This window comes from Canis aureus, chromosome 6, assembly GCF_053574225.1.
Source record: "Canis aureus isolate CA01 chromosome 6, VMU_Caureus_v.1.0, whole genome shotgun sequence".
NCBI classification, from domain to species: Eukaryota; Metazoa; Chordata; class Mammalia; order Carnivora; family Canidae; genus Canis; species Canis aureus.
In genome coordinates, this window is record NC_135616.1 from 34964986 (window position 1) to 34992467 (window position 27482).

At 43.0% G+C, this 27482-nt stretch overlaps 1 protein-coding gene across 10 annotated transcripts in view; it reads left to right on the top strand.

Annotated features, from left to right (window-relative positions):
- The window catches only part of SETBP1 (SET binding protein 1), a 359759-nt gene that overhangs the window by 239479 nt on the left and 92798 nt on the right, over positions 1–27482 (top strand). For 4 of the 10 annotated variants that reach the window (XM_077900618.1, XM_077900620.1, XM_077900622.1 and 1 more), the window contains one exon: positions 15829–19288. In XM_077900618.1, the coding sequence (XP_077756744.1) occupies positions 15829–19288 (3460 nt within the window). The other 6 variants (XM_077900626.1, XM_077900627.1, XM_077900628.1 and 3 more) reach the window with 6 other exon arrangements.

Here is a 27482-nt window from a genome sequence, read left to right on the forward strand (position 1 = left end):
CTTAAGATGCCGTATACTCTCTTATACATATGGCATTCAAACTTTAATATGTCACCCTGCTAATTCTGCTGCTTAATCGCATGCTACTGATTCTCAAGGAAGAGGCAAGAACACGATCCTTTGAAGGAGTGGAATGAAGAACAAAGCCACAGGGGGGAGGAGAGCTAACAAATTTTTTAAAACCTTACTGTTGCTTCATAAATTCTTCTTTTGGATCAATCTGTGATTGTTGCTCCGTGCCTTCACTGCAGAACGTGTCTCAGGCCATGTCTGAGCCTGGACTTTGGCTCTGTTCTCCCCAGGAGCCCAGCCTAGGGCTCCCAAGACCTGGTTGGAGGCCTAGAGAAGTGTGGACAGGGAGAGCAGAGCCTGCTGCTGGACCAAGGTGGACCGTGGAGATGGCAGCAGGATTCTGATTCTGCAAGTCCCTGGCACCTGAATGGCTCAGTCAGGAGGCCTCTGGGTCCCCTCTGGAAGGATGCGACCACGTTGCTGCTCGCCCATGAGTCCCCCAGGCCTGCTCCACAACTGCCTTTGAAGTGGCCACCCTGCAGTTCCCCACTGCTTTCTCCCTTTCTCTAAAGTTTCCAAGTCCACTTTGAGCTCTCCTACCGAAAGACTGGTTCTTGATTTGTAGGTCATGGGATTGAAAGCCCAGTTTTTGTCATTTTCCTCCCCCACAGTAGCACACTTCCAGGCCCAAGAAGGTAGCCTTCCCCTTAAAGTCAGGGAGTCGTGGGAGGGGCGGGGGCCAGAACTCCCTTCCAGGGGTGCATTTGCTTTCTGTTGCAGGTTCATGGCCTTCAGATTTAGGCCAAAACATGAAGCGATGCCTGTCTTGTTGGCTTGCCAGAATATCCAAGCGGACAGACTTCTGCTCAGGATAGGAAAGTGCAGTCTAGTAGAATCATGTATTTTGTGCAGAAGTGAGCTCCCTGTAACTGCATATTGTCAAGTAGCTGCCAGGGAGGCCACGTAGAAAGATCTTGAATTCTGAACATTGGTTTAGGTTGGGGCGGGTAGGGGATGGCAAGAGACTTGGCTAAGAGAGCCTCTAGAATGGGTGAAAGTACCACTAGAAAGTACCACTAGAGATTAAAGGAGTCTCTCCCTGGTTAAAGTCTCTGCCACAACCCCCATTTCCACCAGATGTTGCTTTTCAGAAAAGTATTTTACTGAATAATACGTTAAGTATGATAGCTATATATATAAAATATCTCCTGTGGGCCGGGCACCAGACTAAATATTTGACACCAACTTTTAATCCTTTCAACTTCCTTTTGAGATAGGCTCTGCTAACAAACAATCCCAAAATTTGTATGAGACCACAAAGGACCCTGTATAAGCAAAGCAATCTTGAGAAAGAACAAAGCTGATGAAGGCATCACAATCCGTGATTTCAGACTATACTACAAAATCGTAGTGATCAGAAAGTATGACATTGACATAAAAACAGACACACAGAGCAATGGAACAGAATAGAGCCCAGAGACAACCACACATGTATATGGTCAATGAATTGACAACAAAGGAACCAAGAATATACAATGGGAAAAGGACAGTCTGTCTCATCATGAAATGGTGCTGAGAAACCTGAATAGCTACATGCTAAAGAATGAGATTAGAGGCCCCTGGGTGGCTCAGTGGTTGAGCGTCTGCCTTCAGTCCAGGGTATGATCCAGCCAAGTCTGCTGCCACCCCCTACCCCCCAACCTATACCCAGGATCGAGTTCCACATTGGGTTCCCCACACGGAGCCTGCTTCTCCCTCTGTCCATATCTCTGCCTCTCTCTCTCTGTGTCTCTCATGAATAAATAGGTAAAATCTTAAAAAAAAAAAAAAAGAATGAGATTGGACCATCATCTTATACCACACACACAAATTAACCCCAAATAGATCACAGACTTGAGTGTAACACCTGAAAGTGTAAAACCCCTAGAAGGAAATGGGCAGGAAGCTCCTTGACATTGATCAGTGGCAATATGTTGAATCTGACACCAAAAACAGCAAGAGCAAATGTAAACAAATGGGCCTGCATCAAATTCAAAAGCTCCTGCACAGCAAAGGAAACCATCAACAAAATGAAAAGACAACCTGCCGAATGGGAGAAGATATGAAAATATTTGCAAATCATATATCTGATAAGGCCTTAATATCCAAAATATATAAAGAACAAAAGATACATACATGTATATATAATTCAATAGCAAAAATCCAAATAATCCAATTTTAAAATGAGTGATATATTTGAGTAGACATTTCTCCAAAGAAGACATACAGATGGCCAGTGAGTACATGAAAGATGCTCAACATCATTAATCATCAGAGGAGGGCAAATCAAAACTACAATGATAGATGACCTCACACCTGTGATGTGGAGAAAAGGGAACTTTTGTGCACCATTAGTGGGAATGTAAGTTGGTACAGCCATCATGGAAAACAATATAGAGTTTAATTCAGAAAATTAAAAAATAGAACTACCATATGATCCAGTAGTTTTGTGGATATCTATCCGAAGAAATCAAAAACTTTGCTCCAGAAAGATATATACAGCCCCCTGTTCATTGCAGCACTATTTCCATGGAAACAATCTAAGTGTCCACTGATGGTTAAAGGAAACAATCTCACAGATACAGAGAACACATTGGCTGGAAGATTGCAAGAAGTAGTGGGGGTAGAAATGGGTACACTGCTGTCATTTGATTTGGGTTAAATAAATTGAATATTTTTTAAGAGAGAAAAAGGCACTGCTGTTAGTTGCTAGATGAGGAAGAGACACAAGAGGCCATGTGACTTGTCCTGTCAATTGTGGGGCTGGGAAAGAGACCCCAGCAAAGAGCCCCAGGTCCCTTCAACCTACTGTCACCTCTCAGCTGTCCCTTGGATCTCAGGAATAGGGATTCTAGTCAAGGACTTGGGAATAGAAGGTCTAAACCACCTCAAATAGTTGACCTTGGCCACCACCTTGGAAGTTGCTAGAAATGCAGGATTTCTGATCCACCTCAGACCTCCTGAATCAGAATCTGCATTTTTCACAAGGTATCTAGGTGACTGTTGCTCAATTTAAACTTGAGAAGTTCTGAACTCCATGTCACTCACTAGTTTGGTCTAGTTTTTCTCATCTGTACTCCAACTGCCCTACCCCTTGATCTCCTTCCCATAGTTGAGATGGGGAGGCAGAGGGAACAATGATCAGACTCTAAAATCTGAAATAATGCCCGTACTTTCATTGCTTTGACAAATTCCTCTCACCTCCAGGTATTTTGGTCAGTCCTCATTCAATCCTGATTTGTACTGACTGGGAAAGGATCCAGACTAGTTGGAAAGGGAGGGAGGCAGCAGAGTAGTCAGGTCCACTTGGGACCAAGTCCTGTCCTGGGTCCCTAGGTCCTGCCTGCCACCACTGCCCACTCTCCTGCCCTTGTAGGCTTCCCTCTTCCACGGAGTATAACAAAAGGTGGCTCCCCCACCAGGAGAGTCCCGATTAGTCCCCGAACGTGACAGTCCCTCCAGCCACAGCCGATGTTATTAATTTTTAAAACAAACTTCCTGATTGAGGTTCTGGCTGCCTCTAAATTGTCTCTACAAGGAGACTGTGTACTAATTAACCCATAGAAACAATCAATGATGTACCTTTTTCAAGTTTCAGGGTGATTAGAATATGAAAATGAAGAGCACAATGGTGCAGATGTTTTAAAATCACAGCAGACAGCAATTAGTGACACGGAAACCAGCTGCTTATCTCTCCAGATAAAGCCTCTTAATAGGGAATTACACTGGAGGAGTCATTACCCAGATGGATCTCGTATGATTTACAGAGGAGGCGGGGCAGCGCTAACTTTGATTTGTGAGCAGGTTCTTGTCAGGCTTCCTTCCTTACCTCAGACAAGGTGGATTTGTGGCTGGGGCAGAGGCAGGCATCACCTTTCTACTTTTTGCCCCCTCCCCACCCCCACCCCGGGCAGAGATGTTGCCAAAGATGAGGAAAGGAGAGAATGGGGCCTGCAGAAGCCGCAAGCACCTGCCTCCTTGATTCAGGCTCCATTGTTTTGGGATCAACTCCCTCAGCTGTCCCTGTGCAAAGGGGAGAGGGAGGACTCTAGGAAGGGGAAACAATGAGTAGCTGGCTGCCTCAAGAGGAAAATCCCTACCTAAGTTCTACAGAGTGGCTTCAGGCCGAGTGTGTGCATACACATGGGAGTTGGATACAAGGAATTTTTAATAATCAGTGATGTACCATCTCTCTCTCTCTCTCTCTCTCTCTCTTTTACTTAATTGAGGTATAATTTACATATACTGAAATGTACAGATCTTAAGTATACACTCAAGGAGTTTTGACAAATGTATACAGCTGTGTAATTTGCACTCCTATCATGATTTGAAATGTGTCCATTGTCCCTAGAAGCCTCCCTCCTGCCCCTTTACAACCCAACCACACCCCACTCCACCTTGTAGACAACCACTGTTCTGATTTCTATCATAATAGACTAGTTTTGCCTGTTCTAGAACTTTATATAAATGGAATACTACAATATGTACTCTTGAGGGCTCTGACTTCTTTAGCTCAGCGTGTGGGTATGATTTATGCATGTTGTGGATTATATCTACACTTTTCTTTTTATTGATGAATTCTGTATTCTCCTGTTGATCAACACCTGGGCTGTTTGCAGGTGCTTTCTACTCAAAATTAAGTTGCTGTGAAGTTTCTATGAAAGTCTAATTGTGAATAAATATTTTCATCTCTCTTGGATAAATTCATAGGACTAGAATTACTGAGTCATAGGATATATTTAGCCTTAAGAGATGTGGCCAAATCAAGTTCCAAAGTGCTTGTACCATTTTGCACCCCCTCCAGCAATGGGTGAGAGTTTTAGTTGCTCCATATCTTTGTTAACACTTGTCAATCTTTTCAATATTAGCCATCCTACTGAGTACATGGTAGTATCTTGTTGTGGTTTTAATTGGCATATCCCTGATGACAAATGATTTTTGAGGACTTTGGCATGTGCTCACTTGCCATACCTACTTCTTTTGTGGCTCAGAATATTTTGGCAAAGGTATTTTGCTTTTGGGTGAGGTTCAGTTGGTTGCATGTTGATCAAATCTTCTGTGTATTTTTTTCTGATTTCTTTGGTCGGTTTGTTCTAACAGTTGTTGAAAGAGGAGTGTTAAAATCCTTTTAATTGTGGAATTATCTCTTTCTTTAATTCTCTTACTTTTTCCCTCAAGTATTTAAAGTTTTGAGTTGCACACATATTTAGTAGTATTGTCTCTTCTTGATGAATTAACTTTGTTTATTAGTTTGAAGTGCTCCTAATTATCTCCAGTAATACCTTTTGTTCTATTTTGCATTGTATGCAGTGTCTCCAGCATTCTTAAAATAATGTTTATATGCTTTATCTTATTCTCTCCTTTTACTTTTAAGCTGTCTACGTTCTTATATTTGAGAGTATCTCGTGTAAATAATCTATAGTTCAGTCTTACATTTTCCTTCAGCCTGACAATTATCCACTGTGGTGGTGTTGTTTTGGAGTGTTTAATATATCTTGAGTAAATGTAATTACCAGTAGTGTTGAGTTTGTCTACCATATTACTATGTTTTCTCTTTGTCCCATTTCTCTTCATTCTTTTTCCTCCTTTTCTGCCCTCTTTTGGGCTAATCAAGCTCTCTTTAATATTCCATAAATTTCCTTCTATTGGAATTTTCTTTTTTTATTTTATTTATTTTTTATTGGAGTTCAGTTTACCAACATATAGCATAACACCCAGTGCTCATCCCACCAAGGGCCCCCCTCAGTGCCTGTCACCCAGTCACCCCCACCCCCCAACCACCTCCCTTTCCACCACCCCTTGTTCATTTCCCAGAGTTAGGAGTCTCTCATGTTCTATCTCCCTTTCTGATATTTCCCACTCATTTTCTCTCCTTCCCCTTTTATTTCCTTTCACTATTTTTTATATTCCCCAAATGAATTAGACCATATGTTTGTCCTTCTCCGATGGACTTATTTCATTCAGCATAATACCCTCCAGTTCCATCCACATCGAAGTAAATGGTGGGTATTTGTCATTTCTAATGGTTGAGTAATATCCTATCTATTGGAATTTTCGATATATGACTTTTATTTTTAGTGGTTGCTCTAGAGATGACAATGTGCACCAAGTATCATAGACTACTTTGAACTATTATTACATCCCTTCAAATATAGGAATTTTAACAAGCATGTACAATTGACCCTAGAACAACAGAAGGGTTAGAAGCATTGACCCCTCTGTAGTCAAAAATCTGAATATAGCTCTTGATTCCCCTCCCAAAACTTAGTTACTGATAGCTTACTATTAATCAGAAGCCAGCCTAATAACATAAACAGTTGATAAACACATATTATGTGAGTTATAGGTATTATATACTGTATAATCACAATAAAGTAGGCTAGAGAAAATAAAGTGTTTAAGAAAAGCATAAGGCAGAGAAAATACATTTACAGTGGTAAATTGTATTTATTGAAAATTTGCATATAAGTGGACCCACGCAGTTCTCACCCACGTTTTTCCATGGTCAAGCATACTTCCATATACCACCTTGCTTTTTGTTTTATTGTTGTGCATTTTATTCCTACAAATGTCATAAGCTCCATGATATAATATTATTTCTGTTTTAAGCAATCATCTTTTAAGTTGTATATGTGCCCACATATTTTCCATTTTCATGTTCTTCATGTGTTCATGTAGATCTGAGTTTCCATCTGGTGCTATTTCCCTTTACCCTGAGCAACTTCCTTTTACATTTCTTTCAATTTCTGTCTGTCAGCAGTTGATTCCCTCAGCTTTTATTTATCTGAAAATATCTTTATTTTGCCTTCATTTTTGAAGAACATTTTCACTGGATATAGAAATGTAAGTTGACTGTTTTGTCTTTATTTTAGCACTTTGGAGATGTGGATATTTCATTGTCTTCTGGCTTGATTTTTACTGACGAGAAAGACATTATTTTTGTAATAGTTTCCTTATGATTTTATGTTTTAATTCTCTGGCTGCTTCTAAAATATTTATGTTTGGTTTCCATCCATTTGTTTACAATGTGCCTAGATGTGGTTTTTATGTATGTTTGTTCTGTTTATTGAGCTTCTTAGCTATTGGATCTACACGTACTATTCTCCTTCTCTACTTTTGGGATGCTAATTATATATGTTAGACTTCTTGGTGCTCTTCCACGGGACACTAAAGCCTTGTTTTTTGTTTGTTTGTTTGTTTGTTTGTTTGTTTTTTACATCTTTCTCCCTTCTTTCAGTTTGGATCATTTCTACTGTCTCCCCATCATGTTTACTGAACTCTTCTATTGCATTGTCCCATAGGCTGTTAAGTTCATCCAGTGAATTTTTCATTTCAGATATTGTATTTTCCTAATACAGAATTTTCATTTGGTTATTTTGATATAGTTGCTATCTCTATGCTGAAATCCCTCATGTTCATCAGTTATGTTCATCTTTTCCTTTCAATACTTGAATATTTTCACAATGACTGTTTTGGGAGCCTTGGATCTATCTCTGCTCTCCTGGTTGTGATTTACATTTGCCTATTTCTTTTCTTGTCTAATATATTTTGAATTGTGTCCTGGATATTTTAGATACTATATTGTAAAGATACTGGATTTTGTTGTTTTCCTTTAAAGAGTTTGATTTTTGTTCTGATAGGTAGTTAATTTACTGGCAAGTTCGCTTTATTCTATTGAGGATTCTTTTCAGATTTTGTTAGGGAGGAGCTAACACAGTTCCTATTCTGGACCTAGAGTGATCCTTCTCTTAAGGAGTACCATTTCTGGAATATCAACTGAGTTTCTGGAATATTCATTAAAGTTGCCCCACTCTGGCTAAGCAGAAATCCAACACCACCTGATACTAGGTCCTGATGTCAGGACTCTGTGTTCCACTGTGGCCCTCTAGTAGCTGAACTCTGTTGGGCTTCATGGAGTCTTGCCCTCAAGTGCAATTAAAAATTGGCCAAAGACATAAGAAGGACTTTATAAAGGTTTTTAGGATTTCTTTTCTATATGGCTCTCTCTTCTCAGGTACCTGTCTCTCAAATCCTAGTTCCTTCAGCCTAAAACTCTGATCTCTGTTCCTTTCACCTAATGAGATAACAGATCTTTGGCTTCTACTTTTCTGTGCCCAGTCTCAGAAAGTGCTCCCAGGTGAAAAAAAACTAGGGATATAGGGGCCTCATGGGTTTCTTTCTCTCCAGAATCACAGCACATGTTATCTATTGTCTAATGCCTGAAAACAGTTGCTTCATGTATTTTGTTCAGTTTTATATTTGCTTCTATGGAAAGGGTAAGCCTAATACCTATTATAACATTGTGGCTGGAATGAAGTCAATGATCATTTTAAATTATGCAGAATCACCATGTACTCAAGGAAGCATATGTTAGGGGCTTCTGTCTTTGCACCAGCTGTTATCACCCCCAGGAAAAGGAGTGCATTAGTATCACTTAAAACAGCCCCCAAATAGTAAATCAGGAATGGTTCCTATGGGAACTAAATCAAGGTGACTTCCCAGGGCAATTCATGTGACAGGAAATGAGGACACATTCACTTTATATATGTAATTGGAAACTTTGTGTCTGTTTAGGAGCTGGGTAGTGCTTCTGTTTAGGCTGCTATAACAAAGTACCATGAATGGGTGGTTTACAAACAACAGAAATTTAGCATAGTTCTGGTGGCTAGGAAGTCCAAGATCAAGGTGCTGGCAGATGCATCATCTGGTGAGAGCTTGCTTCCTGGTTCATAGATGGCCTAGATGGCCTTCTCTCTATGTCCTCACATAGTGAAGGACAAAAGAGCTCATTGGGGTGTCTTTTAATATAAAAGCATTAATCTCATTCATGAAAGCTCTACCCTAATCACATTGTGTTCCCAGATGGTATTAGGCCCCATTGCCTAATACCATCACTTTGGGGTTTCGGGTTTCAACATATGAATTTTGGAGGGATGTAAACATTCAGTCCATAATGCCCATGGAATCAAAGGATTATAAGGCCATGGTTCAAATACTGTAGTTAGCGCCATTCTTCTATACCTACCATTAGCAAGTACAGGAATGAACTGTGCTGAGGAGAAATCTTCTGGGGTCAAGTTCAATGGAAACTGGTATATGCATTCTTCCTGTTCATGAGCCTAAAGGCTCATTTTCAAAGTCTTTACATGATAGAACCATCTTTCCCTACCTCACTTTCTTAAATGAAATCCTTTGTAAGATCACTCTGTTTATCTGAAGGTCAAAAGAATGATGTGAAGTATCTCTCTTGCCCTATCCACTGGCTGTAGTTCAGAAAAGTCTTTACAAAATCATAGGACTCTGTGGAACACATCTGAAAACCACTGAAGTGGAACATCTGATAATATCAGAACCTCTTTAGTCCCTAACCCAGACCCCCAGTCTTTGATATAATCCAGGGGTTCTCAACTTTGTGTTGCTCATTGGGATAATCAAGAGCTTTGAAAAAAGTACTACTGTTCACATCCCACTTCTAGAATGCTGATTTAATTGATCTGGGTCAGATTCTAGGCATGGTGTTCTTTCTGAAGCTTTCTGGATGAGTCTAATGTACAGCCAATGTTGGGGACCTTTCATCAGACAGTTTCTGGTTACATTCCTTGTCTCCCATGCTCAGTTCTTACACAGGCTTGAGCACTTGCTTTGAGCCTCAGAGATAAATGCCAGGATACCCCAGAGCCTGCATGAGTTGCGGAAATAGAAATCCCATAGTGGGAGATCATGAACACTTGCATTCCAAATTCTTTCTTGGGGGACAGTACTTTCATCCACTCATACCATTGACTTTTCTGCCCACCTCACCTTGTAGTGTACTTGGAACACCTAAAGAGGATACCATGTTAGAGTTTCTTACTATGTAAATTACAGAGTTCAGAGAGCAAAACAAGAATGCTCAGTGGTGCCAAATTACATATCCTAACAGGCCTATGGTGATTTGTTCTGCATATTTACCACCAAAAAAGTGCTGCAGATGTCATAGCAACCTCAGAAGAGCCCCACCCCAGAGGAATTATGGTATTAAAACATTAGATTAGTGTTTTTAAAACTTCATTGTGCATCAGAATTATCTGGAGAGCACGCTTAAAATGCACATTTCTTGTTCCCACTTTAGGAGATTGCAATTAGTAGATCTGTTGTGGGACCCAGGAATCTGTATTAATAAACTTAGATGGTTCTGATACAGTGATCCAGGATAACATCTTGAGAAGCACCAGTTGCCAAATTAAGAGCTAAAGCTCCCCTCATTCCTTCATACCCAGGCATATTTTCCTACTCTTGTAAAGCAAAATATCTCACAAACAGTAAATTTAAATTATCAGTGTCAGCAGAAAGTAGCACAAACACAGCTAACCCAAAAGAGTAGTTTATCTCCCACAAAGTCATGCTTGATTTTTGATGAGTTATATGATTTTTCTCAGACCCAAATAGCCCTCTTCTCTCATTGCGACAACCCTTACTTTAGATAAGCCATAGATAAGGCTGGGTGACTCATTTTCTTCCCATTTTTATGGATTTTTCAAGTTTTTATGCAGCGATCTAATGCTTGTTTTCAAAAGTAGACAAAAATCAAGTGCTTTTTAAAAAAATCTAACTTGTAGAAAATTTAAATGTATAAGATTTATGGTACATTGGTTGTGGGGGAGAAGATAGTTATCTACTTTACAAAATAATTCTTAACATTCCAGAAGAACTTGCTTCCATAAACATATCCTTTAGGAAAGAAATCTGTCTAGTTTTCAAAATGGTGGTTCACCGATGAACATTTATCATCTAGGCTCAATGGGCATGGAAAGCACTGTTCTTATAAAAGTAAGCCACACCTTCAAAATGACTGTGTGGAGGCACCTTGGTGGCTCAGTTGGTTAAGTGTCTGCCCTCAGCTCAGGTCATAGTTTCAGGGTCCTAGGATTGAGCCCCACATCAGGCTCCCAGCTCAACGGAGAGCCTGCTTTTCCCCCTCCCTCTGCTTACCCCCCCTCCACTCATCCACTCATGTGCTTTCTCCCTCTCTTTCTCTCTCTCAAATATAAATGAATCTTTAAGAAGCAAAAAAAAAAAAAAAAAAAAAGACTGTATGTTTCACAAACAATTAATTGGAGTAGGGGAATAGCCAAGATATAATGCTGAGCTTAGTTGGCACTAAAAGTTTTCTACAAAAATAATCAGCCCAATGTAGAATATCATCAGGTCTTCTATTTGATGGTAACCATATTAGATAATACCTTTGCTATGGACAGAGGGTAGTATGGAGGCCTTAAAAGATTAAGGTCTTCCTTGCAAAAAGACACATTATCTAAGAGGAAAATGGAAACGTGTGCTAAGCGGGTCAATAAAGCCCCCAGCCAATAACCCCCATGGGGAATCCCATCCCAGAGCACTGGAAAGGAGGGAGGGGGAGACTAAACGCCCCCCTTCTCCTTCCTGGCCCCAGCCAGCATTGAGCTAGGGGCCTGTTTTGCCATGTCCATCTCTGTCTCCGTGGAGTAAGTACTCAATTCTCAGTGAAGGACGTATTGGAACTGACAGCTTCACCATTGTGTGTATAATATGTCATGGCTGACAGATGAAGAAATGGGATTCCGTGAAATGCAACGGGATATAGCCATCAGCCAAGGCTGGAGAAAATGCCGTGTTCTCCTGGACCCCTTAGAGAGTACTTCTTCTCAGACCCCCTTGCCCCTTCTCTGCATCCCATCTCAGTGCTGGGTTTAAAGCACCATTTCCCCCTATTAGTCCTGATCCTTTGTTGTGCTTCCCTTTTGTCCACCCTGCCCTTTGATGGCGGAGCCCTCTCAGCAGGGCAAATTGCAGCTGAAATGGTAGAAACAATGCGCTCAGGCAGTGTCCAGATGGAACCAGGCACACTTAACTGCATTACTTGCGGCTGGTCTGCCCTGGGTGTAAGTGAGCAGGCCCCACCTTTCAGCTGTGGAGTGAAACCCACCCCTCTGACAGTCACATGGCCTTCCCTAAAGGCAGAGTTAATTGGAAAGTGAAATAATTCACAGGAGACGAAGGAGAACTAACAGTAAAACTTGCATTGAAGAGGAGTTACCTTGCAAATGCCTTTCGTCCTTAAGTATTGGGGGAGGATTTGTTGTTGTTGTTCAACACCTAATGCATTTGAGTGCTCCACTATCAAATGAAAGGTTGGCAGTTTATTGTCTTCTGTGTGCAGCGACATGTTTTGTTGTGGTAATAAGGCATCTCAAACATGATTTTGTTTATTCACTCAACAAACATTGGGAACTTTCTGGGTGGTTTGCTTTGGAGTGGGCACACGGGATAAGGTAAATGAGTCTCTGACCTCAACATACTTACAGTCTAGGAGAGGGAGAAAAGTATACAAATAAATGGCACATGGCATTAGAAGGAGTGTGATGGATGTCTTTATGAGAGACAGTGGTGCATGCAGAAGGAATGACATAAGAAATTAGGCCAGAAGGGTAACTCTGTTTACAGACAATATGTTGTAATATACAGGGGATTAATCTCACTATTGACAAAATGAAATACCTATAGCGAACTGTGTGTTCCTTCATTCGTTCAATAAACGCTTGTTGAATGCCTTGTATTTGCCAGGTGCTGTGCTTGGTACTTCTGTGATGGTGTATACAGGCTAGAAAGGGAAACCAGCATTAATTTGATTAATGCATGAATCAAATATAAAATTAAAACTAAGCTAAAAATACAACAAAGATGACCTATGTGATTTCATGAAAACTTTTAATAGGAGTATTTCTGTAAGGTAGGGGGCCTCCCTATGATCAAGCTGAGTTGACCATGAAGAGAGGTAATAAAGGATTCTTCTAGGTACCAAAAAGAAGAAGAGGGGGCAATAGAAAACAACAACAACAACAAAACTGTGAGAACCAGGAACCAAGAATTCAGGTTCATTATAAAGCCCCAGTGACCAGATCTAGAAAAGTGGGGTTGAGGGAGCAAGGGAAACAGGGTGACTTAAAAGTCCTGCTTTGCCAGGATCCAGAACAGTAACTCAGATTTTTTGTCCCACTGTGACATTGAATAAGTGCCACCATGAACCCTCACAAATGTTCTAATATGAGTGTTCAATTATTCTGTTTCCCTAAAGAGTAGGAAAGTTTGTTACTAGGCCTTTTTGTGGACTTGTCATCCTATGAGTATATACACAGTGCCAACTAAAATCTAAAGCACAAATGACAAATTGGCAAAGCCCTGATTCATAAAAGATAAATGCCATTCAATATTTTATGCTGTGAATAAGATTTCTGTTTTGTGTTCTTTTGGGGTTTTTTTTGAAAATGGGACAGCAGCCTACATCCACAGCAGTAATGCCTAGCCGGCAAAGTCAAGTGGCAAGATTAGTTCTGTAGATGTTGGTAATGGTGGTGTCCACTAAACATTGCAAGATGAGGGCAGCCCAGGTGGCTCAGTGGTTTAGCGCCGCCTTCAGCCCAGGGTGTGATCCTAGAGACCCAGGATCGAGTCCCACGTCAGGCTCCCTGCATGGAGCCTGCTTCTCCCTCTGCCTGTGTCTCTGCCTCTCTCTCTCCCTCTCTGTGTCTCTCATGAATAAAAAAATAAATAAGTAAAAAATAAACATTGCAAGATGAAGAAAAAAGTAAATACATTTTTTGGTCTTAATTTTCTCCTGGGCACTTACAGGCTTAGCCTGGGAAGATTCTCTCATGATACTTAAAAAACAGGGTCCATGGAGCGCCTGCGTGGGTTAGTCAGTTAAGCATCTGCCTTCACCTCAGGTCATGATCCCAGGGTCCTGGGATGGAGCCCTATGTCAGGCTCCCTGCTCTGTGGCGAGCCTGTGTCCCCTCTCCTTCTGCCTGCTGTTCTGCCTGCTTGTGCTCTCCCACTGTCAAATAAATAAATAAAATCTAAAAACAAAAAACTAACTGAGTCCAATACTGGAAGTATAAACCAGATTTCACAAAATCAGGGAGGCAAAAAATAACCCCAGGGACTCGAGGAACTAGAGTGAAGGAAACCCTGCTTGCTTTACTGCATTGAATTTGACCCATAATGCTTTCTGACACCTCTGCTTCGATTCTTAATAGGGACTATGAAAAATGTTCTCTAATGAAGCATAAATGCTAGGGGCATCAATGGCAAATAGATCAGTGTAGATAGATGGTAGCTTCATGGATAGATACATAGATAAAGGCAGATACACGTTACAGGTTAAAACTTCCTAAATCTACTAAGCCAATCATCATTTACTTCTCAAAAGAGATACTATCCAAAACTTTCTTCATTTTACTAGTATTTCCCTTCTTTAACAAATCTTAGGATAATGCATCCTGTACATTTACTATTTGGGTGTATAAAACAGGACTTACAATAAACTTTGATTAATGCATCTTTGTAATGGTAGCATGGCTTAAAATCTATCTGAGATGATGTTAGCACACCTACATTAAAAAGTTTTAATGTCTCAGGGCATCTGGGTGGCTCAGTCCATTAAGCATCCAACTCTTGGTTTCGGCTCAGGTCATGATCTCAGGGTGGTAGGATTGAACCCTGTGTCTGGTCTACACTCAGCATAGAGTCTGCTTGAGTTTCTCTCTCTCTCCCTCTACCCCTCTCCACTGGTGCATTTTCTCTCTCTCTCTCTCTCTCTCTCTCTCTCCCTTTCACTCTCTCTCTCTCTGTCTCTCAAATGAATGAATCATTAAAAAAAAAGTTTTAATGTCTCAAAACAATGTGTTCACTATCCACTGCCTTTGTGATTTTGTAGACACTGGTTATGTCAGGCCTCTAGCACATATCCTGCCTTTCCCAACTGAAGAGTCAGTCCTAAGGAAAGTGCCAGAGTCTGGAGACTTTCCTTTAGAATTCATGTAGGGAAAGCACAGCTGACAAAGTTCAAAAGGTCGTGATCTTGAATGACCGTGCTTTTTGGGGACACATTCTTCCAGGAGACTCAAGGTTCCTTTTGAGACTGTCCATTAGTTTTGTCAAGAGAGCAATCAGTGCCTAACCCAGGCTTTGGGGTGTCTCAGAGTGCTAACTCCCAAACCCCGAGCTGCTCCTAGAGTCAGAAGGATCGGAGGTCTTTTGTGTTTCTTTCCTGCTTCATTTCTTCTTCTCTGTGTCCATGAACAGCTGCCATGGCCCCACACATTCTTCAGACGTCCCCCTCAGTTCCCCAGCTCGCGCTATGTTTCCTTGCTGCGGTGGTTCTCAAGGAGCTACTTGTTTTAGCACAGAGATGCGTATCTTCCGGGTAAAGTGCAAACAGAAATGGACTTTAGTAGGAGGAAGCAAGGGAAAGACGTGAGTTGGAGGGGAAGGGGGGACAGAAATCAGAGGCAGCTTGAGTTAGGTGAAGGGACCAGGGAGTCAGAAAGTCTCCTGGGCTCTGCCACCATGAGCAGGACTCGCTATTGTACAAGTTTCAGCTTTTCCATGCCTACAATTAAGCACTGAGCTAAGTGACCTGCAGGGCCTGATCTCTCTCTAAACAGCTCTTATTCCAACATTGCATTCAAGCAAAATAGGTAAAAGTTCCTGTTGCTTGAGTGGGGGGAGGTAGGAAGGAGCAATGAAGACAGCAACTAAAGCATCCTTAATAATATTCCAAATCAGTACAACATATTTTTGCTTGTGCAAATGAGAAAAGTTCTAAAAGCATTCTGGAATTAAAGGTGGCTGTTTCCAACTTTCAAATAATTAAGCCTTTTGACATTGAATTTTAAAGAGCTCTAACATGCTCATCTTTGTTTCTCTCTCTCTCTCTCCCTCTCTCCTTCTCCACTCACCGCCCTCCCCCCACCCCAGGCTTACGAGCGGCCACAGAAACATTCAAATCTCCACTATGACCCAGGCCTCCCACAGGACGTCACCAGTGACACCTTAAAACCAAAGCACCAGCAAAAAAGCAGCAGCCAGAACCACATGGACTGGTCCACCAACTCTGACAGTGGACCTGCCACTCAGAATTGTTTCATCAGTCCGGAGTCTGGCAGAGAAACTGCAAGCACCAGCAAGATCCCTGCTCTTGAGCCCATGGCTTCCTTTGCAAAGGCCCAGGGTAAGAAAGGCAGTGCAGGGAGCACATGGAGTCAGTTGTCCAACAGCAGCAAAGATCTGCTCTTGGGAGGTGTGGTCCCATCCCCGGGCAGCCACAGCTCACCAGCTGCACCTAGCAGCTCTGCAGAGTGCAACGGGCTTCAACCTTTGGTAGATCAAGATGGAGGAGTTGCAAAGGAGCCCCCAGAACCACCTACTCTAGGCAGCAAGAAAAAGTCCAGTAAAAAAGATGTGATAAGTCAGACCATATCAAATCCAGACCTGGACTGGGTCAAGAATGCTCAGAAAGCATTTGACAATACAGAAGGGAAAAGGGAAGGCTACCCCGCAGATAACGCCCAAGAGGCATCACCAGCCAGGCAGGGTGTGAGTTCTATCAGTAATCCCGAAAATGACTCGAGTCATGTCCGGATTACTATCCCTATCAAAGCACCCTGTCTAGATCCAACCAGCCATAAGAGGAAAAAGAGACAGTCCATCAAAGCAGTGGTGGAAAAGATCATGCCAGAGAAAGCCCTGGCTTCTGGAATCACTATGAGCAGTGAAGTGGTTAACAGGATACTTTCCAACACTGAGGGAAACAAGAAAGATCCCCGTGTCCCTAAATTGAGTAAAATGATGGAGAGCGAGTCCCCCTCAGTTGGCCTTGAAACAGGCGGAAATGCCGAGAAAGTCATTCCTGGAGGTGTGTCTAAGCAGAGGAAGCCACCCATGATCATGACGCCTCCGACATGCACGGATCACTCTCCCTCGAGAAAGCTGCCGGAAATCCAGCATCCCAAATTTGCCGCAAAACGGAGGTGGACATGCAGCAAACCAAAGCCCACCAGTATGCTTCGGGAGGCAGTCATGGCCACCTCTGATAAACTGATGGTGGAACCGCCGTCTGCCTACCCCATCACCCCATCCAGCCCTCTGTACACCAACACAGACAGTCTTACTGTGATCACACCGGTCAAGAAGAAGCGGGGGCGGCCAAAGAAGCAGCCCCTGCTCACGGTTGAGACGATTCACGAGGGGACCTCCACCAGTCCTGTCAGCCCCATCAGCCGGGAGTTCCCTGGCACGAAGAAAAGAAAGAGGCGACGCAGCCTAGCCAAGTTGGCCCAACTAGTGCCAGGAGAGGACAAGCCTATGAGCGAGATGAAATTTCACAAAAAAGTTGGAAAGCTTGGGGTGTTGGATAAGAAGACCATCAAAACCATCAATAAGATGAAAACACTCAAGAGGAAAAATATCTTGAACCAGATCTTGTCCTGCTCCAGCAGCATTGCCCTGAAGGCTAAAGCTCCCCCTGAGACCAGCCCTGGGGCAGCGGCAATTGAGAGCAAGTTGGGCAAGCAGATTAATGTCAGCAAGAGGGGAACCATCTACATTGGCAAGAAGCGGGGTAGGAAGCCGAGAGCAGAGCTGCCACCCCCGTCCGAGGAACCCAAAACAGCCATCAAGCACCCCAGGCCTGTCCCTGGCCAGCCGGATGTCCCAGCCGTGCCTTCCAACTTTCAGTCTCTCGTGGCATCTTCACCAGCAGCCATGCACCCACTTGCCACACAGTTAGGTGGGTCCAATGGCAACCTGAGCCCCGCCAGCACTGAAACCAACTTTTCCGAGTTGAAAACTATGCCAAATCTCCAGCCCATCAGTGCTCTTCCAACCAAAACCCAGAAGGGAATCCATGGTGGAGCCTGGAAGCTGTCTCCGCCCAGGCTGATGGCCAACTCACCCTCCCACCTTTGCGAGATTGGGTCACTCAAGGAAATCACGCTGTCCCCTGTGAGTGAGTCACACAGCGAGGAGACGATCCCGAGTGACAGCGGCATCGGGACAGACAACAACAGCACGTCTGACCAAGCGGAGAAGAGTTCAGAATCCCGACGGAGGTACTCTTTTGATTTCTGCTCCCTGGACAACCCGGAGACCCTTCCGTCTGACACCAGCACAAAGACCCGGCACGGCCACCGGCAGAAGCATCTCATGGTGGACAACTTCCTGGCCCACGAGAGCCTCAAGAAGCCAAAGCACAAGAGGAAACGGAAAAGCCTGCAAAATCGTGATGATCTCCAGTTTCTGGCAGACCTGGAAGAGCTCATCACCAAGTTCCAGGTGTTCAGGATCTCCCACCGGAGTTACACCTTCTACCACGAGAATCCGTATCCCAGCATTTTTCGGATTAATTTTGATCACTATTACCCGGTGCCATATATCCAGTATGACCCGTTGCTCTATCTTCGCAGGACTTCAGACTTGAAGTCAAAGAAGAAGCGTGGTAGGCCTGCAAAAACCAATGACACCATGACAAAGGTGCCTTTTTTACAAGGGTTCAGCTACCCTATTCCCAGTGGAAGTTACTATGCACCCTATGGAATGCCTTACACATCAATGCCTATGATGAACCTTGGTTATTACAGTCAGTACCCAGCTCCCTTGTACCTGTCGCACACACTAGGAGCGGCATCCCCATTCATGAGGCCAACGGTGCCACCACCTCAGTTCCACACAAGCTCCCACGTGAAGATGTCTGGTACGGCTAAGCATAAAGCAAAGCATGGGGTCCACCTGCAGGGACCTGTCGCCATGGGCCTCGGTGACATACAGCCATCCCTGAATCCTCCCAAGGCAGGTAGTACCAGTCTGTCCGGCGGTCGGCTCCACAAGAGAAAACACAAACACAAGCATAAGCACAAGGAAGACCGGATCCTAGGGACCCATGACAACCTGAGTGGTCTCTTCGCAGGCAAAGCCACAGGCTTCTCCAGCCACATCCTGAGCGAGCGGCTGAGTAGTGCAGACAAGGAGCTCCCGTTAGTGAGCGAGAAGAATAAGCATAAAGAGAAACAGAAGCACCAGCATAGTGAAGCCGGCCACAAAGCCTCTAAGAACAACTTCGAGGTGGACACCCTGTCTACACTGTCACTTTCTGATGCCCAGCATTGGACACAGGCCAAGGACAAAGGTGACTTGAGCAGTGAGCCTGCAGACTCGTGCACAAAAAGGTACTCTGGCAGTGGTGGGGATGGTGGCAGCACCAGACCCGAGAGCCTGGACGTGTTCAGTGACATGAATCCTTCGAATGACAAGTGGGACAGTGACATGAGCGGGAGTAAAAGGAGGAGCTACGAAGGCTTTGGGACATACAGGGAAAAGGACATTCAGGCCTTCAAGATGAACCGCAAGGAGAGAAGTTCTTACGACTCCTCCCTGTCTCCAGGTAAGGCCTCATTTCTCTCCAAACTCAGGCTGTCTTATTATTTAATTGCTGGGCTCTCTGCTCCAGTTGTCTGCCGTCATTGGCACGTTACATTCACTAGTTTGAAAAGAGGTAGGAACTGAATGAAAATGGGCATTCTCGCACACTGGATACATATTTTTTATTTGGTATTTACTGTCTTTCCTGTCTGAGTCATCGCCTGGGCGCTGTGGGCCCAGAGACAACCCCAGTAGCTACCTAGACTACAACTACACCCACTGTGTTTATGCTTTTTATTAAAGGTGCTATCCTTAGGCCCTCATCCCATCTGATGGTGCAGTTTGCTAGTTGGAAAGAAACCTCTGAAACTCGCTTAAAAAATGCCAACAAGATCCCAAGAATGTCAAAACTGGATGGGAGTGACACCTAATTTATCTGGCATGCCACCTCCAGAAGTCACACACCCTAGGTGAGGCATCTATAACAGAGCCATTGGAAGCTACTGACTCCTCAAGTGTACCTAATGAGGGAGCCATTGCTCCAGGCTATATTGTCCTCTTATTGTCCTTGGGCATTTGACCCCCAGAGTGAAACCCTGGCTCATCATTTCCCTGCATGAAGGGGAGGGAGCCTGGCAGAAATGTGTTGCAAGCCTCCTGCCCCCATGGGACCTTACTGCTGTGTCTCTTGGCATGTCCACTGGGAATGCGATTTTGCCCGCTAATCTCTAAACTTGAAGTACTGGTTGCTACTAGAAAGAGCTCATTCCTTGTCAGTTGCTGGTAGAATTTCCTTGCTAACTTTCCCACCCACACAGACCTTCCTTGCCACAGAACCTGACACTTGTGTGTAAGTATCCCTTTGTCCCTGTCGACACGTAAGTGGTAAGGATCTTTTGGAACAGAACAGTTGTCAAGGAGGAAAAAAATAGAAGCTCCTTTCCTAGGAGCTGCAGAAGCTAAAAGGATTTCTCCTGCTCCCCCTACCCCCAGATAATACAAAGCACTCTGGACGTAGCCTGGTTTTGAAAGACGAATCATCCCTGTTTCAGGTTTGGGTATAGGGTTTCTCCTCTGTTTGTGATGTGTACCCCTTATTTGTCCTCTTCCTTCCCGGGGAGTCCGTTATTAGTGAGGGTGAGGGCAGTCTATTCATGAGGAATTAGAGTCATTTCTCTAGGCCAGCAGACTTCAGAAGAAATATGGTTATGAGTTAGAAACCACTTAAGGATTGCCCCCAAATTGCCACTAGCTTGTGAGTTGCTATAGTGGTAGATATTCTCCTTGGTTAATGAAGAGACCAATTAGCAGTCATGTTTCCTGCCAAAGGTGATAAATGGCCCACACTTCATGTTTGCCCAAAGAGGATGTTTTCATCGGGGTTTCTCTGTTCCTCATAATCAGACTTTGTTGAAGGTACTTGTTTTTTATGCAAAGCTCAAATTAAGCCACTTGGATAGGAGTTGCTAGATAAAACTTTTACATGAGAAAAACTACTGCTTTCTCTTCCAGTATGGTGACATTGATCCACAGGTCCAAAACCAGCCATGGACAAGAGTATCTTCTTACATTTTGTATTTTCTTGGCATTAGTTAGCCAAAAAAAAAAAAAGAAAAAGAAAAAAAGAAAGAAAGAAAAAGAAAGAGAAAGAAAAGAAAAGAAAAGAAAAGAAAAGAAAAGAAAAGAAAAGAAAAGAAAAGAAAAGAAAAAGAAAAGAAAAAAAAAGTGATGATGACATGTTATTGCTAAGAACCTACCAGCAGGGATCCTAATTTAACAGACCTGAGAAGTGAGATCTCAGAAGCCAAAATCTCTTTCCATTATTGCTCATTAGGTTTCTCAGCAGTCTTAGCAAGATTTTTCTGTGGGTGGACTGGATCACATAGTGCTGGTTGACTTCATGAAGGTTCCCAGCTGGAGATCCATCTCTGATCCTGTGCGTGTTTCTGAAGGTGCCCACCCTCTGGCCAAACAGCTCTCTTGGGGTTGGCACTCACATAGTGGCCACTACTTACTTCGTAATTCCCTTTCCTCCCCCCATCTTTTCATCCATTCTTCATCCAGCCACGTCAGGTGGAAAGAAACAGGCTTCATAACAGTGTCATAAAGGAAAACTGGATTCAACCTAAAAATTGGGTATGTGGGCCCAACTCTGTTATGTGTGCCCTTAGGCATGGCATTCTGTTTCTTCGGGGTGCTGTCTGCCATCTGTAACTGACAGGATAGAGCCAGACCTCTTTCATATAGTGTCTTTCAGTTCCAAACCATTTCACATGCATTTCCTCGTAACACCATGCAATCTTAGGAGAGAGGTATTTTCTTTTTTTTTTCCTTTTTTTTTTTTTTTTTAGGAGAGAGGTATTTTCATTCCTATTTTACACACAGGACACTGAGGCTCAGAGATCAAGTGACCTGCTCAGGTTTAGAAAGCCATTGCTTATGATTTTAATAAGCCCAGGGCTTTCGCCACTGCACTGCAGCTTGACCACATGCCACCCAGTAGCTAAGGGCCAGGTCTAGAACACACAGGTCTGGTTCTCAGCTCAGTACTCATATGTTCCACCATAGCTCTTCCTCTCAGATGCACATCCATTGTCCCATTACATGCCTTTCCCTAAGGCATCTCCACAGCGACGACGTGATGATTGCAGAGAGAGTAATTAAGGAAAGACGACATCCCTTTATTCAATTTCCAACCATTGTAAAAGGACCCCCTTATGGCCCAGCCTTTCCTAGCCATCCCGCTGGAAACGTCTACAGGGACAGGCTTCCATCTGTGTTTTAACTGCAGTGCAGTTCTCAGAGTTATTTTCACTACTGCTTTGTGCCTATCTCTGTGTTACATAAGTTTATTTGTTCTTCAACATTTTAGTGAATCATAATCGTTGGTGGTTTCTATGTCTATATGACTTATGTCTGTTGTCCCTGCACATCTTGTTGAATATCTTACTGGAGCAGATCAGAATCTTGATCACTCCCCTCCCTTCCAAGCTTTGAACTCTTCTTGCCTATACTCTAAGTGCCCCCCCTATTTCTGAACCCCTAAAGCATCAGGGGAGAAAACCTATCTTTAGTAGCACTTGTGCTTCAATATCAGAGTTTGTCAAGTCTCCCTGAAGAGTGTTCACACCTTAATATGACACACTCCAAAGTGCACCAAATCCCATTCAAAGGTGGGAGGCAAGTGAAGTGAGGTTACCGGAGATCTTCCAGAGACTTTACCTGAGTCAAGTTGTCTCTTCCATGGATAATGCTGAGGGTCCTGCTCAAAGAAAAGCATTAGTAGTTCTCACAACTTCTTTCCCTCCACCTCTTCCTTCTCACTCTGGATTCACTCCCTTTGCATCTCAATGTCCTATTTCACATGAGCTAATCTTCTCTGAAATAGATATGGCATATGTAGAGATGTCATCCCTTAGCCCATTGAGGACCAGATTTAGGAGCTAAGTCAGGGGAAGACTGAGCATTCCCTGAGATAAGAGCTAATAGAAGACACCATATAGAAGTCATTACCATTATGGAGACAGAACTTAGAGATTTCATTTAGCTGCACGCTCCATTTCCTCTTCCTGCTTGGAAAACCCATTCTCCAACCCACCAGCCCCACAGATGGATGCAGTGTCTTGTTAGCCCCCTTACAACACACCTAGAGCTTAGAAGTCACAAAGACTCTTTGCCATTTTTCTGTGTTTTAGTCCTTCTGCTTTGTTTGTTTCAGAAGGCAGTGGCTCTTTTGACCTATTTTCTAAATGGATACCATCTGCTAAATCTCCACTTATAAAAATGCTGCCTGGGACCAATTAATGGATAAGTAATGGGAAGGTGCCATCTACAGTCTCCCAAAGTTGGAAGAAGCCTGATGGGCCCTCACATGTGCCTCTCTCCTTCCAGACATCACCATCTCTTGTGTACTGACATGCTGCAGATTCCCAGAAGAGCAAACCTGTCCAAGTTTGACAATACATAGTCAGAGTGATGCCATATGGACCCAAAGCCAGCTTCCCCTTAGGTGTAGAAGGGGTTTCTAGTGTGAGTGATGTTTTTCCTATTGACCACTTAGGAATAATTTTTGCATACTTTGACCTAATATTATGCCAGGAACTTTAGATATCTTGACCACTGCTATCCAGAGTCCCATCAGATATTGGAGAAACAGTAAAAAGTCAATTTACCTATGTTACCTCTTAGTCCGATGCCATTATTAGTCAAGGTGGCCATCCAGAGCCCCCAGATGTCAGGTACTCTCTTCATGATGAATGGATTTTGAGAATGAATCCTGAGCTCACCTCTCAGATATCAGAATCCTGCTATGTAGTTGCTGGATTCCCTTGAGCCTAGGTGACTCTACCTTTCCCTGTGGCTTCTGTCTTGCCTTTTGCCAGCTTCTTTTATCAGCACCATGGGGCATTTGGGGAGGCAGTCTCTGTTGTCATTCATGGGCAGGAAATGGTTGACCAAGACAAAAATAACACAAAACTCTTCTCCAAGTAGGCATCCAGATGAGGGAATTAACCACATAGATGAAATGATGTGAAAACTATACACATACCATGTGTGGGGAACATTTTCTACAAATGGAATAGAAGGAGGAAGAGGACTTATGGGAGGAGAAAGTTAAGGGCAGGAAAAAAGGAAGAGTGAAAAGTAAAAAGCTGATGAAGTGTAATCTGTTTAATCTTAATCCAAGTTGAATTCTGGGTCATCCTGTGGGAGGAAATGAAAGATAAAATAGCTAATGGCTGCTGTGTGGTTTAACAGGATTATGAGCACCTGGCCCAGTCTTGTCTCCTATACTAACTAGCTGAAAGACCTCTTCATCTTTTTCACTCTTTGTTTTCCCAGGTGAGACTGTGGTAAGAAAAGTTCTGATCAGACCTGACAGTCTCAGATTCTAAAAGTCTCAAATGTATACAATGCCATTTGAGTGCAAACACATGCACACATGCACACCATGCACAGATTGGGCAGTTCGGAAGAAAATGATCAAGTTATTGGCCAAGTTGGCCAATTAATTAGCTGTGCAATAAAATTTCAAAACAGATCCCTCTGGTTCGTGTATTAAATTATGTGACTCACCCCATTCATCTTTGGCTCCAGCTACTTCCTCCAGCCATTTGATCTTACCATTCAAAAAAGGTGGCACTCTCCATACCTGACCCCCATCAGCAAATTAGCTCACTCCTTGTGTATGTTGAAGCCATAGCTATCACCTTAGAAAAAAGGTTCGAGCACTCGTGTGACCAATTGCATGGGAACAGACATGGCAGGCTTGCATTTATGTTTAGACTCTGAAGTAAAAGAATCTTAACAATGTAATATAAACACCTCATTTTGCTGATGAGCACGCTGAGGCTTATGAAGGTCAAGTGACTCACCCGATGATACATATCTAATTGGTAAAAGAGCTCCGACCTGGAAGCATAACATCAGGGAGAGGGGAAGGCAGAGACAGAATAAAAGGGGGGAGGGGATAACTAGAAAGGTGAGTTGTGGGAGAGATGTTAAGCTATATGTTTTCTTTTGCTGTGAGCTGTTGTAAAAGGTAAGCATCTATTTGACAATAATTTGGTTTCCAGGCTGCCTCTGGGGACCCATGTTTGGGACTGGAAACAATCTTTGTGGGCTCTGATGGAAGTCATTTTTTTTCCTTTCCTGTCTTAACAATTGCACATACTTATTTTATCGGGCCTCCCAAGGTTCTTCCTAAGGTTTTCTCTTGGAAACCAGGAATTAATCAAATTAAATGTTGTGACCCATAACTTTCTGGCAATGAAAGAAAAAAATCTTAGACTCCCAGCATCTCATTTCCACATTAAAATCAGAAATCAAGCCATTCTGCCTTTGGAGCAAGAAGTCCCCAAGCCATTTATCTTCCTACAGTTGGCAAACGTTCCACTGTCCTGTTGGAAGTTTTTATTTATACCTTTGTGGCTTTAGGGAATTATGCAGATTCAGGTGTGGGTGCAGAGAACTTACAGTTTCGACAGACTTGGCTTTGATACAACATAGAGCATTTTCTGGCTAGAGAAATCAATAAAGCACTTTCCAAAGACTAGCATGTCACTGGGGAGAGATGAGGATGGTGGTGCCTTCGGAAGAACCCTCCAGAAACCCATCCCTTTCACTCTATAAATGAACAAGTGATGAGACTGAATACTTGCTAGGATTGTAGCATAGGCTCGTGCCAATATAATACTTAGTGCAAACCGGCTGAAGTCAAGGGGAGGGGGTGATAAAGACAAGGGAAAATGTAAAAAAGATTTCTTTGGTGACTGATAAACACACACACACACACAGAGCCTGGTGCAGTCCTGGGGGAAGATTTCAGGGATTAGTAACTGGATGTTTTGGCCCTCAAAGAGATTATAATCCAGAAGTCTTTCCTTTTAAAGCAGAGGAGGAAACCAGATAAGGGCCATCAGAAAGCCATAGAAGTGCCAGAGCTGCCAAGATGAGAGTAAGCCACCTCTATGTTTTCAGTGGGTGTAGAGAAGCAGAATCAGGACATGCTTCTTTGCAGTAGTTGCCGTTCAAGACGGATCTTGAAGGATGGAAGAGGCTTTTGGGGAATGGAGATGGTAGGGAGGTGATGGGAGGCAGGGTGGGGGGACAAATGCAATGTAGAAAGGAAACCGGGTAAACAAGGTATCTAGGTAGAAGGAGCCAAGAAATATTTGAGAAATGGTATTTTTTCCAGTCTTGAGGTTAGGATCTGCGGTTGGGGATCATGACAGATAAGGTCAGAAGACAGTGTTGTCCTCGTGAATTAGAGGGTTTTTCCACATACCATGAGATTGTGCTTAATGAAGTAGGCAGTGGGGAGTCATTTTTTAAATAGGCAAAAGTCATGATATGACAAAATTATACTTTTTCTTTCTTGACCACTCCCTTCCCCTGTAGTCTGCATTGGGTGAACTTGCTCCATCTTTGCACTCATATGATATTGTAACTATCCATTTCTAGTTTGGGTTGTACCCACCACCCAGCCTTTCCTTCCCCACCCTGGCACCCACAATATAAGTATAATAAAGAGATCATTACTCAGGTACTCAAGTGAAAAATAGTAATGAGTCATTCTTGATTCATCTCTTTCCCTCTCTAGCTCAAGTCAAAGATGATTCCAATATGTTGGCCCCAGATAACTGTAGCATATGAACAGAATTACAGAAATCAGAGAAAGAGTCTGGTTGGTGTGTAAGGAAATGAATTGTGAAGCCAGCAGTTGACAGTGCCGTACAGAGCAAGAGAAAATTATAGGGAATAAAGAAAAGAGGGGCCAACCTCAAAGAGAGGAGCAGAATAAGAGGGGATCAGGAAAGACACAGAGAAGGAATGTTGGAAAATGTTGGAGAAAAGCCAAGGAGTCAAGGAAAAATGAATTTTAAGAATGGGGTGGCCCTCAGGACCAGAAGCTGCAGAGAGTTCATGGGAGATGAGAATATGTATGAACATACTGGTGGTCCCAAGGCAACAGAAAAACTAAATATTATGTATTTAATGCCTCATATGGTTAAGCCTTGGTGGGCTATGTGCCAAATCCAGATGAGAAGGAGTTAAAGAACAAACACGTAATGAGAGAATGATGCTCCAGGTGCATAAAATGAAACTTTGCTGTGATTCTAGCCATGCTCTGGCCTCTGAGGACATCTTATGTCTTAAGTCAGCCCTTGGTGGGAGGTGATGTAGCCAATCTTAATACATCTTAAGTCTAATATCCCCCAATTCTGGGAGCATTAAAACAATACCTGAACCTTTTATATTGTGACTCTGCCTTCTGTGAAGTCCATGTATAGAAAAAAAAGAGATTATAGTATTTGAAAAGAGGTAAGAGAGTCTAGACCAGCTCCCCATTTTCCTGCTTCACAGACACACAGGCACTTAATTTTTTATCATGGTAATAGCTATTTGAAAACTTCCAAAACTCCTCCCTATGGTACATAGGGTGCTTGTTGGATCTGCTCCTGAGAATGTGTGAAAGAACAGTCCTGGTTATCACAAGTTCTGATGAAAGCATCTTTTACTGAACATTTACTATGTGCAAAGTATTATAGACTAAAGCCCAACTGTTACTTTTCCAGAAGTCTTCACTACTTTGTGAAATGAAGTATATATGCTGATTCAAAAAGAGCCTCTATTCTCAAAAATTATTGTGAGCACTTTAGTTACTTAGCATATATCACAGGGCCAGGGACAGTCAGAGAGACCAGAAGAAAAGA